Below are 13,787 nucleotides of genomic sequence, written 5' to 3' on the forward strand. Positions count from 1 at the left end.
AGTCCTAGAGCTTTGGGGAAAGGCGGATGGGTCCATTGGGATCCAGACTCAGCAAGGATCCAACAGGGGCCATGAACAGGAAGAAGGCAGAGGATAGAGAAATCTCCAGGAAGAAGAGGGGGTGGTACTTAATTGTGGGGCCTCACTGAAGGCTTATTCTGTTTTTCCTCTGTCTGAGTTTACTGAGCCTGGGAAGAAACGTGGAAAAACGCTCCTCACAAAGTCCACAGCCACACAAATGAGTTTCTTCTAGCCTTTCCTTACTCATCCGCCTGTCAAACTTTACATTGGGAACTTGCCAATATCCTGACTGGCACAGGGCCCATCTGGAGAGGACTCTAGAGACCCTCTCTACCCACTGTCCCTCCTTCCCCATACCCGAGGTGCACTTTCCCAGGACACAAAAGCCAAGAAGGACATCAGACGCACAGTTGGCTACTGAGGGGTACTTGCTGATAGATAGACCCTCTGGGCAACACGTCTGCCCCCCAGGAGGGGGAAGCAGAAGGAGGGAGAAGGTAAGACAGAAAAAATAACCTTGATCAGGGAGGCCCAAAGAAGGGGGTGGAGACAGAGAATGCAGAACTTCAGCACAGTCTGCCAGACATCTTTGGGAAGAGGACTGGAGAAAAAGACACACATTATTTCCAGGTCATTGCGGTGAGTGCAGGAGACCAGGGGGTATGCAGAGATGTGTGGGTTTCTTGTAGGTGGGGAATTCTCGTTAGACCTGCCAAATCTAAGGGAGGAGAAACCAGGGTATGATGAACCAGAAGTATAGGGGTGGAGCCGAGGAACATGAAGGAGGTTCCTGACTCAAAGGACAGTGTTAACAGTTTCTGTGTGGGATGAAGGGAAGTGTGGACAGTGGTAGATGTTGCCTGTGGGTAGCTTTCAAGCAATTTTTAATGATCAGTTTCCTGGGGGTGCCCATCTAGGGCTTGGCAGGAGTTGGTCTAAATGAAGGTGAAGGGACAGAAAACAAACTGGGTTGGGGTTGGGTTAGAGTTAAGTTGGTGTTTGTGTGTTAACAGGACAGTCCCAGGTGTTAGTGTGGGTAAAGCTTAGTTTGTGATTGGAGGTTTAGGCCTTATTCTGTCATCTATATTGGGAGTCAGACTGTGGCTGATACTGGGACTTAGCAGTCCTCCTGGAGCTCTGGCCCTGACTCTGTCTATGCCTGGGGTCAGGATCCAGTCTTCATCCCATATAAAAAGTGCATTACTGCCACACTGTGACTTCCTCTGCCATGTACTCTGTTCCCCAGCTCCACTAAACCACTCATAGCTTTCCAAACAAGGTATACTCTCTCTCTAGGCCTTCAAATTTGCCAGTGTGCACTTTTTTTTTTTTTTTTAAGATTTTTATAGTTATTTATTTAGAGTGAGACAGCAGAGTGAGAGAGAGCGCAAGCTAGGGTTGGGGGCACAGGGAGAGAGAGAGAAGCAAGCTCTCTGCTCAGGGGCTGGATTCTAGGAACCTGAGATCATGCCCTAAGCCAAAGGTAAACACTGCTTAACCATTTGAGTCACCGAGGTACCCCACCAGTGTTTACTTTTAACAAATTACATCCAGTCTGTTGGTTTAGTTCCCCCAAGTCACTCAGAATTAGATGAAGGCCCTTTGCCATGTCCTGTAAGCCATTACATGATCTGGCCCCTTTCTTCCTTTCTGATCTCATCTTCTAAAACTCTCCTGTGCTCTCTATATCTCTGGCTCCATTGACCTTCTTTCTGTTCTGTGAATCCTCAGAACAGAAGACCTCCTTTTGTTTCCTCAGCTCTTTCCCTAGATCTTAGAATGGCTGGCTCTTGGTTCATATGTCACCTCCTCAGAGAGGCTGTCACTGACCCCCTCTCAAATATGGGTTCTCTACCTGTCCCCTACCCTCTTCCTCCATTTTATCTTGGTGCATTTATCTTTCCCTGACATGTTCTTGCTTATTTGTTTACTTTTTGTTATTTCCTTCATAGTGCGTGAGCTCCACGAAAGTAGTGATCTTTTCTGTTTCATCCACTGTTTTATCTCCAGTTTTGGTACATGGAGCCAAACATACTCAGTGTTTTCCTGTCTAACTGGATGATGCTGGCCCCATACTCTCCATCCTGTCTGGTTAACTGACTAACTCTGTAAGTCTTGGCTCAGAGGTTGCCTCCTCAGGGAAGTCCTCTGGGCCTGACAACTTGGTAACCTATTGTCTACTTTGCTTCTGGGGTCTGTACTTATCCCTATGCTAGCATTTAATACAACATGTTGTGATAGCTTCATGTTTTGTCTCAATTTCTCCCCACCCCTGGAGTTCTGAGCTGTGCCTTGTTCACTCTATGTCTCATTATCTCTAATGCTTAGCACAGGTTCTGGTACATGGCAGTCAGTAAATCAATAATTACTGGAAAAAGATCAGTAGATCAATCAAAGTCCAAGATCAGGCTTTTCCACTGCACCACATTTGCCTGTGTGTAGGCAGCAGAGTAACTCTGATGGGCACTGATTATCGGGTCAAGCTTTGCAGGTCTGTGGGACTTTTACTGACTCTGGTCCTATGTGGGATGTGGAGGGGCAGGGACCTGAATCCCTGGAGCTCTGTTTGGGGGTGATTTTGGAGGGCCAGGCTGACTAGAATGAGTAAAATGAGACTCCGAGCCTGTAGTAAGGCTCTAAAAGTAGAGCCTCATTCTAGTTTTTTAGTTGGAAAAATGAGAGAATGCAATTTCTATTCTCATTTTGGCCATTCTAAAATGAGTGGCCAAGGCTCTGCAAAGGTTCATCTGCTTTATCAAATCAAGGCAAAGTAAGAGGGGCAAGGGATGTGGATGATTTGGGGTCAAAGTGATTCTGGGGCTACCACACCCATGGAGTATTAAGGAAAGTGCCCCCCTCTAATGAAGTGAGTGATTAGATCTTACAGTTCTTGTCCACCACTGAAGACTGCCTTCTCTATTTGGGCCTACGAGTAGGAGCCAGAGGCTCCCAGGTATTCTGGATTCTCTCCAAGGACATTGTCTTCCAGATGTTCCCACAGAGACTGGCAGGGGCACCAGAGGTCCCTACCCCACTGCTCTCGGCATAGAGCATTCTGTGTGTTTAGCCCAGACAATGGCAATGACTATGAATCCCATCTTCCATTCCCTCCTTGTTCCCCTTCCCTGCTGCACACAAGTGGGGAGAGTTGGTCAGGTGTTCTGAGTCCTGGAGAGGCCCTCTAGACTCACAGGTCCTCAAAGTTTGGATTTCTTGGAGATTAACATTAAAATAATCCTTATAAAACATTGGTCCATTCTGAAGGAGACTGAGAGAGGGCAGGGCAGTAGCTTGGCCTATTGGAAAGCATAGGGATTTGTCACTGAGAGCTCTAATTAACCCTCAACATCCTTATCAGTCAAATGGGATTAATAATACCTGCCTGACAGGTTGATGAGATGCTCTAATCATATAAGAAGGAAGTACTGGGTAGAGGATAAAGTTTTTTAATCTCCACTATGGGACCAACCCAAACTTACTACCAGAGGAGTAGGGGCTGAAAGGAGAGTGCCTGAGTCCTGTTCTGGGGGTGGGGGTTCTCTTCCCTGCCTCTTGAGTTGCCTTCTAAGGATCTACCTGGGCCAGGTGTCCTACTTATCTGGCCATTCTACCCTGCCTCTTGGAAAGATTTGATTGCTTTCAAAAGGTGCAGCACAATTAAGGGCAGCTTAGAATAGTAGAAAGTGTATGGGCGTTGATGTTAGTTCAGGTTAAATTTCTGCTTTTTCCATTCATCTGTTAAACCCTGTTTTCCATTCAATCTGTTAAACCCTAAACATTATTTAATCCTTTGGGACCTGGTTTTCTGAGCTATAATATAGAGAAGATACATAAGAATTCCAATCATGCAGAATTGTTCTAAGGTTAGAGATCTTCTTTTTACAGTGTCCCATGTTTTGTAGACACTTAGTGATTTCTGTTACCATAAAAAGCAGTAAAATTAGCATTGGGAATGACCTCATTACTCTTCTCTTGGATCAGAAGAAATAGAGCTTGTAGTCCCTGGTCTACTTCTCTGACTGCCTTTCCACGGGTCTCTGAGAAACAGGGAGTTCGGAGAGCTCTGGGAAGAATGCGAGAATGGGCTGATGGTGCGAGCTTAGCTGGCAATGGGCGATGGAGTCTGGAAGCCAGGAGGAAGGAATGAGGTTGGAAGGCCTCACAGTGTGTTTCTGCTCTGTGTTGCTGGCAGCTTCTGCTCCCTCCATTCTCAGGAGAGGACCAAGATGTACTTCATAGTTCTCCAAGGTACATGGCTGGGACTTGCTGAGATAGTGTGACCTTTTCAGAGAAAATCCCAGGCCTATTCCCTAGGGCTAGGGTAATCAGGCTTTCAACAACAAAAACAAACAAACAAAAAACAAAAAGGAAGGAAGGAAAGAAAGAAAAAAGAAAAAAGACTTTCTTTCTTTTGTTTCCCCTAGAGCTCCAAATGTTCTCTCTCTGAGTGGATGCAAATGGTTTTAATTACCAACAGCCCATTTAGGCTGGATGGCACGGGTTTCCTCTTCCCGCCTCCTGGCAGGACTGTGGGAGATTGAGATGTTTTAGGGCTTGTGCCTTCTGGCAGGTCCCTGTAACATTCCTTCATTTTCCTTTTGCTGGAGTGTTCTGTGTCCCAGCCTGATGTTTTCTACCAATAGTAGCTTCCCACTTTATACTGCTGAGGTGCCTCCCTTCCTGGACAGCTGTGTCCTCTTCTTGTTGCCATTGTGGGAGATTGTCTGTTACTGTGTGTGTGTGTGTGTGTGTGTGTGTTTGTACGTGCACATGCATGCATGAGTGTGTGCTTAAGGTGGAGTGCCAATTTAGGTGACAAATAGGGGGAACTGAAATTTTTTGGAAACTTTCTACGTATTGAGGAGACTTGTTCCCCATTTTAATGGAAAAAATTTAAAAGTGCATCATACGAAGTGATAGGTGTTTTATAATACCCTTTGACAGGTCTTACCTCATAATTTTGCAGGAGCACTGTAAGGTTGTTACTGTCTTCTACATTTATTCTGAGCTTAGACTTGAGTTTCTAGCTCCAGAATTCTGCTTACCACATCACTTGGCCCTGAGGGGTAATAGGATGGAATATGCCAATCCAGTGTTTCCTAAAGTGGCACATTGTGACCCCATTCTACCATGTCTGTTCCGTGGAATTTTTGGATGGTGTAGATACCTGGCTCTCTGGAGTAGCAGAGCCTTCTTGCTGATGTCTGCAGAGGAAGGATCCTGGGTCACCCTGTCTCTTGGACATAAACTGTCCTGTGTGCCTACTTTGCATTTGTGTAGAGCCAAGGCTTTGTACCTGCCCCATATTCCATGTATTCTCTTGTGCCTTCTGGATCCCGGGGTAAGAAAGGCCTTTTCTGTTTGACCCTAAAGATTCTTGTTCTAAAATGAAGACTATCATGTACTGACCTTCTAAACATTCTTCCATTCTTCTTCAGTGTCTCTGTAGCTCATACAACTGGCAGTCCTTCTTACCTCCTTGGCCATGCTATCCTCATTAGATGTGTATTGAGGGATTCTTCTTCTTCTTTTTTTTTTAAAAGATTTTATTAATTTATTTGACAGACAGAGATCACAGGTAGGCAGAGAGAGAGGAAGGGAAGCAGGCTCTCCGCTGAGCAGAGAGCCCGATGTGGGGCTTGATCCCAGAACCCTGGGATCATGACCTGAGCCGAAGGCAGAGGCCCCAACCCACTGAGCCACCCAGGCGCCCCGAGGGATTCTTCTTTTGATAAAACTCACTTTCACTTTCAATAAATGTTAACTGAATACTAATTAAAAAACATGGTAGGGTTCCTGCCATTCAGGAATCCATAATTCAGGGAAAAACAAATATAGCAATAATTATATAGTTCAGGACTATAAATGCATGAAAAAAGACCTAAACAAAGTTCTTTGGGCGCAGAGGGCAGGAAACATTTTATTATAACCAGGGGTAGAAGCTTAGCAAAACAGCATAGGAGAGAGATAGTAAACCAGGGTGTGAAAGATGGATAAGATTTTGCTCAGTGGGAAGGGGATCTGGGAAGATCTTGATGAAGGGATGAGAAAAAAGATGAAAAGACATAGAAGCATTGGAATCAATGCCATCTTCATAAAATGGCATGCATTCTAATGTGCTAGAGCACAGGAGCCATGGTCAGCAGTGGTAAGAGAGAAACCTACGGCCAGATGCTGGAAGACAGACTTTTTTGCCACAGCCTAACAGTTTGATCTTTTTTCTAGAATTAGTGTGGGACTTTGAAAGGTATTTTCTTTTTTTGAGCAATAGATAGTGATCTGAGTTCATTTGCTTTGAAGATCATTGGAATTGTGCAGATAAACAAGGAGGCACTGGAAGCATGGAAGACAGACTAAGAGTCTCTGAGCTTGTGTGGCTGTTCAGGCCATCCTGCAGAAGAGAGGACATACTAGAGGAAAACAGTTAACAACAGCAACAGATGTAATTTTTTGCCCATTTACTGTGTGTCAGGCATTGTGTTAAATACTTTATACTCATCATCTTACTGAATCTTCATAATGAGCTCTGTTAGGCAGCAAATATTATCCTCATTTTAATGATGGGGAAACTGAGGCTTAGGAAGGTTAGCTGGTTTTACCAGGGAAGTTATTCACTGGGATATGAATCCAGGATTGATTTCAAAGCTCATAGTCTTAACAACCATACGATACAGCCTGCAGAAGAGTTTGTTTTTTGGACAGGGCGAGTTTGATGTGCTTGAGAGACACACAGGTGATTCCTTTCAGTAAGGCTTTAGAGTTATGAATCTGGATCACAAGAGACAGTTCAAAGCTTGCTAAACAGATTTGGAATCTGTAGTTTAGGCATAACAAATGGACTTATAGAAAGGGACAAGATGCTCAGGGTAGAGGGTATAGAATAAGAGGAAAACTAAGAATAAATTTCTGAGAGCATTATTATCTAAAAGTATGCTTAAGGGTCAAGGATGGGAGGCTGAAGATCCAGAGAGGAGACCAAGAACTGGTGATCATAGAGTGCTTAGGAGCAGTAGGAGGAGAAGAGAGAATTTTTAAGAAGAAGGGAACTCCTTGTAGTGTCATAGGTTATAGAGAGGTCAGCACAGAAGGTTTAAGACACTGATGACTTTGGCTTCTTTGCCTGAAATTCTAAGTTAAATATGGCTCCTTATGCCTTCTCCCTTCAGCACTTTGAATTAAACTTTCATTCTCTGCCCTAAATCTCATGCTTCCAGTGTTTTGCTCTCTGTCTGGTCTGAGGGAACCCTCGTGGAATAGTTCAATGATGGAACAAAGATTCCTGATACAACCTGAGCCCAGTGAATGGTATAAGTCCTTCCTGATGCTGGCCATGAGCTCTTCTTCACACTCAACTGCTCTCTGGCAACTTGTCTTAGTATTTCATTTGTTTTCAGTATTGACTTTAGAGGTGGGATTAGTAATTAGAACTTGGCCTTGAGTTGCAAAAGGTGGTTAGGCTGAGTTTAGAATAGAATCAGAGCTTGGATAGTCAATGAAGTTAGAGTTTGGGCTAGAGAACAGACATCAGGGTAGAGGGGAAAAAACATGGCATTGGGATCCTGGAGGATCTGACAATGGCTTGTGTTTTTATTCCAGCCTTTACCTGCCTGGCACTGGTTGAGTCTCAGCTTCTTCACTATGGTGGACCCCAAAAACAATGAATCCAGTGCCACATATTTTATTTTAATAGGTCTTCCAGGCTTGGAAGAAGCGCAGTTCTGGTTGGCCTTTCCATTGTGCTCCCTCTACCTTATTGCTGTGCTAGGTAACCTGACAATTATCTACATTGTGAGGACTGAGCACAGCCTACATGAGCCCATGTATATTTTTCTTTGCATGCTTTCTGGCCTTGACATCCTTATCTCCACTTCATCTATGCCCAAAATGATGGCCATCTTCTGGTTCAATTCCACTATCATCCAATTTGATGCTTGTCTACTACAGATGTTTGCCATCCACTCCTTATCTGGCATGGAGTCCACAGTATTGCTGGCCATGGCCTTTGACCGCTATGTGGCCATTTGCCACCCATTACGCCATGCCACTGTGCTAACATTGCCTCGTGTTACCAAGATTGGCATGGCTGCTGTGGTACGGGGTACTGCACTAATGGCACCCCTGCCTATCTTCATCAAACGGCTGCCTTTCTGCCACTCCAACATTCTTTCCCATTCCTACTGCCTACACCAAGATGTCATGAAGCTGGCTTGTGCTGATATCCGTGTCAATATCATCTATGGCCTCATTGTCATCATCTCTGCCATTGGCCTGGACTCACTTCTCATCTCCTTGTCATATCTACTTATCCTCAAGACTGTATTGGGATTGACACGTGAAGCCCAAGCAAAGGCATTTGGCACTTGTGTCTCTCACGTATGTGCTGTTTTCATATTTTATGTACCTTTCATCGGATTATCTATGGTGCACCGTTTTGGCAAGCGGCATGACTCCCTTCTACCCATCATCATGGCCAATATCTACCTGCTTGTTCCTCCTGTGCTTAACCCTATTGTTTATGGAGTCAAGACAAAGGAGATTCGGCAGCGCATCCTTTGTCTTTTCCATGTGACGACCCCTACTTCAGATCCATAGGTGTCAGTGAAAATTCCTTTTTTACTCAAAGTTTTTCAGTTCAAATTTTAATATAACATTTTAGAATACAGTATTAGAAAAAAAAAAATCTTCCCTAGTTAAGAAAAACAACTGATTCTTTAAACATGAAACCGGTTGGAGAATCTCTATAAGATGGGGGTAAACTCATATCCTACCAAGCCCCATTGTAAAATGTTATTTTCCTTTTATAATTCTCTCTATATAATTATTAGAACCATGAGGTGGTTGTGGCTGGAGGATTATTGTTTCCCATTTAACTATTTAGCCCAAATCTCTAATTGCTTGCACTGATACTCTACAGCATTCAGAGATGAGAGTGACACATCTAAGAGATATTGAAGAAAGGGTTAAGCATGGCAAAGTAAAATAAACACAAGAGTGCAATACAATCAGATAATCTGGCTTAAAACTGTGATTTCCTTTTCAGAATCCCTAACTGTATTGGATCCCAGGAAGAGATATACTTGGATCTTCTTCTTTAAAATAATCTCCACAGAGAATAAATAATTTCTGTTCTTCTGGACACCAGCCCTTAAGAGAAGGATTAGAAGTAGAACCTTAAAAAGACTATAGTTACCTACATTAATGAAAGAGAACGTACTCTGTTTTGAGAGTTTCACAGCTTGTGGAGACTTTTACTTATCTAATTTTCTGATAAACCTTTTGTATGGGAAGGAATATGATTAGTATCACTATTATACCAGTGGGGAAATTGATGTTAATGGGGATCAATGAATTATATGAGGTCACAGAAAATTGTCTTTTGATGCCCAATGCCATATTATGAGGGAGGGTCTGTTAGGGAAACCTGTGAGTTAGTGAATTAGACATTTCCAGAGTCTTTCATTTTTTTAGGGGAGGTATTTAATTTTCTTCCTCACTCATTTAGTATTTCATATAGGAATTTCCTGTTAATGTTGCTGATGATTTTAATCCCAATAGTCCTGGGTCCATTTGCCACCATACCTGAGTAGTAGCAACATAAGTGTGTTTGGGTCACTCCCCAAAAGTGGCTAGTTTGGAAAATAGTGTGGTTAGCAGTAAAGGCACTCATTGGATACCTGGAGAAACACTTCATGGAGAAATGCAGCTCAGAACAACTAGAAGCTCATGTCAGAAATGGAAAGTCTCCCACAGACCAGGATCAAGAGCAGGGAACATCATGAAGCTGAGCAAGGTCAGTGGCCCATGTGGCTAGTCAGAAAGCAAGGTTAAGGCAAACATGGCTCAAAAGAAACCGAGTAGCTCACATAACTGGGCACCACATATCCCTTAGACTCTGAATGGCCCTGCAGGGGAAGCTGACAGGATTAGTGCTTGTAAAACAAGACCGTAGGAGAGGCCAATAAAGACTACACCCCTGCCAGCTGTACTTAGCAAGAATATGATCCCAGAGGTCTACCTAAGAGCCTCACAAGGTAGACACAACACTTCTAGAAGAAAGCAGAATGGGAAAGAAAGCAGAATGCCCTGGTGTGGGCACTCCAGGAGAGCAGTGGGAATAGACAGAGCAGAAATGAGACTACCACCCATGGTGGAGGGGGTTTATCAGGCCCAAAGAGAGGTACATGAGTGTGAGAAGTAGATAGTATAGCAGAAAGCATGACACAGAGCCAGCCAGAATTTTCTGGCTATGGTTATCAGACTTCTTGGTAGAGAGGGTATGGAGAGAGCATTTCTGATTCCTTGGACTGGAATCCAGAAGATGAGAATTGTGAGCAGTATAGAATCTGGTATGTTCAGCTAGGTGGTGGCCGGCAGAACTAGGAGCATAAACTAGAGCCAGTACAGTCTTTGGTCATTTTGAATGGCGGAGCAGCCTCTTACCCAGTAGTACCCTGATAGAGGGATTGGGAGAAAGAGAGAATGAAAGAGGAAGATGTTCGTTCTTAGTGGGAAAGCAATATATGGTCACTGTAAACAAACTTGTCCACTCTCAAAATATAAAAGAAAAATATAATAAATTCCAGTAAACTTTCACATAAAATGACAAACACTGTTAGCATCTTGGTGTTTATTTGTCCAGATTTTCTTTTAAGTAGGCTCCATGCCCAGTGTGGAATCCAGCGAGGAGCCTGAACCCAGAACCCCAAGATCAAGACCTAAGCTGAAATCAAGAGTTGGATGCTTAACCAACTGAGCAACTGAGGATCCTCTCTCCAGACTTTTTATTAGTGTTTGTAATGCATGCTTCTGTATGGGCATATGATAAATGTGTGTATCTGTTTTATAGCTGAAAATATATATCTGAAAGCCTAAACAGATGAATCAGACACTTAAAGATTCAGCCATTATCCTAGATTTGAGAAGTGATTCCTAGTTTGTGATAGTTAATATGCTCAGGGTAAGTTTCATGGGTTTGATCTTAAGTGGCTTAAACATTTTGTGGGTATAAACACACACACACACACACACACACCCCACCACCACTACCACCACCACTACCACTACCTTCCTTATGTAATTTCTTAATAAATACTAAATGCCAAATATAGAGACAAAGTTATTGCAGGACTCTTTTGACTTCTAGATTAGATTTCTGGTCACTTATTTCATGAATACTCACTGCATCACCTGGAAGGGCCTGGAGTTAAAGACTAGAATGAGAAGGATAGGCTGCCTCTTTAGGAGATTTGGCTGGAAGTTAAGGTATGTTCTGGACAAAGACCTTCATCATGTGTCTTTCACACAGGTATCTTTTTACCTTCCCCATTTCCATTGTTGTCTCTGTCCCTACCATCTCAGTCACTTGGATTTTTGTTGGGTCCTGGCAAAGTCTGAATAATAGTAACTCTCAGTCTGTAAGTTACTCATTTTTTAAGGTTTATTTAGGAATGTTTAATAAACATGACTTGTGTTCTCCATTTTGACTACTAGTGCTCTAGTCTCTTGCTTAGAGGAGTGCCATACCTCCACATTTGTCTCCTTGCCTTGAACATCTTTTGCACTAGCCCCAAATCCCATGTAGTTTGCAGGAGTTTTTCCAAACACAATTCCAATTATCTTGCTCCACTCCTTAAAATCCACTGAGGGTCTTTTATTGCCTGCCATATAGCATTACTTCTTAGAATGACAGTAGGCCGTTCTTTTTCACTTTTATACTGGTCCCCATCTTATTTTTTTGTGTAATATCTCTAATTTTTCCATGTAGTATTTTTTAGCTACCTTATAGTACTTGCTCTCAGTGGTTTCTTGCACTTTTAAATTCTCTCTTTCACTCTGTTTCCTTTGAATTGCCTTTTGCTGTTTTCTCTTTTTAGTAACACCTTACAAAATGAAGCTCTTTATCAATTTGTCAGGCCAAAAGAAATATGTTCTCTTCAGTGTTCCAGACCTTTTGGCTCATACTTTGAAACAGGACCATTTATAGTTCAGAAAAGTTTGGGGTGAGACTTCTGAGTCATATATGTTCAAATTAGTAAGATACCCTTTACTACTTCTTTAATTAAGATGAGATAAGACTCCCTTGGGTGTGATGCACATGCATGTGGAGGGTTAACCTTTCTACTGTCTTGCCTTTAAGATAGACCTGAATTTGGGAAAAGACCATATTATATCATTGGTTTAGGATTTCAGAGTTGATATTTATTGTTTATCTCTTAAGGTACAGTAGTTCCTGCTTATCCACAGGGCATACATTCTAAGACCTTCGGTTGGATGCCTGGAACTGCAGATAATATCAAACCCTATATATACTCTACATATTTTTTCCTGTATATACTTATTTACTATATAATTTGACTTACAAGTTAGGCACAGTACGAGGTTAGCAACATAACTAATAATAAAATAGAACAATTATAATATACATAATAAAAGCTATGTGAATGTGGTGTCTCTTTCTCAAAATATCTTATTGTGCTGTATTCACCTTTCTTCTTGTGATTATGTAAGATGATAAAATGCCTACAGGATAGATGAAGTGAGGTGATTTCTGTAGGCATTGCAATGCAGCACTAGGCAACTATTGACTTTCTGATGTGTCAGGGAGAGATTCATCTGTTTCCAGATGCAGTTGACTGCAAGTAGCTGAAGCCATGGAAAGTGAAACTGTGGGAAAGGGGGGGAAATACTGTATTCTCAAAACAACTTCTTATCTATTGCCCTCACATCTCAAAGCTTTCTTTATATTCAACTTGATCCAAAAGGAATATAGCTGATGCAGAATCAGATTGTAGTTTGCCTTTTCCACTCCTAAGGAAGCTAATGGGAATACAGGGCTTTTAATTCTAAGAAAATTAAAGAATGGGGGGATGGAGAATCTGGATATCTGAAATGGGGACATAGAAGAGGACACAATTATTTCTAACACCAACATGTTAGACTTTACCATGAAAACTTCCAGGCAATGCTTCACCAAGGAAAAGGGTAGGCAAAGAAGTCTCTTGGAAAAATGGACATTCCTGAGAGAGGTTACAGTGAGAATCAGTGCTGAGGCAGGTGAAACCATATCACAGTGTCATGAGCCCAGCATCACATAATTAACACATTTATGTATTATTTTATTCAATATAAAGTAAGAACTATTTTGGGGGGGTAAACAAATAGAGAAGTGTAAGAGAGAGAACCTGATCTTAGAGACTTTTCATTTACTACTCTTAGCAATAGCCATGTGAGCTTGCAAAGTATCCTTTTTTTTTTTTTAATTATAATGTCTGTCACTTGGAGCAGAGTTGGGATGGATGAGAGAAAGTCAACTTTAGACCAGAGGTCCTAGGGTAGTTTATATAGGAGGTAGAGCTTCTTTTCGTTGTCTTCCCAGACATGTCCGGAGCCCTGACTTACTTCTAAACTGATTTCCTCCTCCTTCTCTTATTCTTTTTTTTTCACCTTTTTCGCCACCATGATTGACAGGAAATCTTTTCTCTACCTTTATTTTTTTTTCTTCCTTTTTTTTAAATTTATTTTTTATTTTCAGCATAACAGTATTCATTATTTTTACACCACACCCAGTGCTCCATGCAATCCGTGCCCTCTATAATACCCACCACCTGGTACCCCGACCTCCCACCCCCCGCCCGTTCAAAACCCTCAGATTGTTTTTCAGAGTCCATAGTCTCTCATGGTTCACCTCCCCTTCCAATTTACCCCAACTCCCTTCTCCTCTCTATCTCCCCATGTCCTCCATGCTATTTGTTATGCTCCACAAATAA

The 13,787-nt window shown here is 42.4% G+C and overlaps 1 protein-coding gene across 1 annotated transcript; it reads left to right on the forward strand.

Moving 5' to 3' along the window:
- Positions 1 to 7,659: 7,659 nt before the first annotated feature.
- On the forward strand, positions 7,660 to 8,613 carry LOC122914102 (olfactory receptor 51E1). The gene has a single exon (XM_044260737.1). The coding sequence runs from the start codon at positions 7,660 to 7,662 to the stop codon at positions 8,611 to 8,613; it is 954 nt and encodes a 317-aa protein (XP_044116672.1).
- The last annotated feature ends 5,174 nt before the right edge of the window (positions 8,614 to 13,787 follow it).

The sequence above is a fragment of the Neovison vison genome, chromosome 7 (genome assembly GCF_020171115.1).
Source record: "Neovison vison isolate M4711 chromosome 7, ASM_NN_V1, whole genome shotgun sequence".
In the NCBI taxonomy this organism is placed as follows: domain Eukaryota; kingdom Metazoa; phylum Chordata; class Mammalia; order Carnivora; family Mustelidae; genus Neogale; species Neogale vison.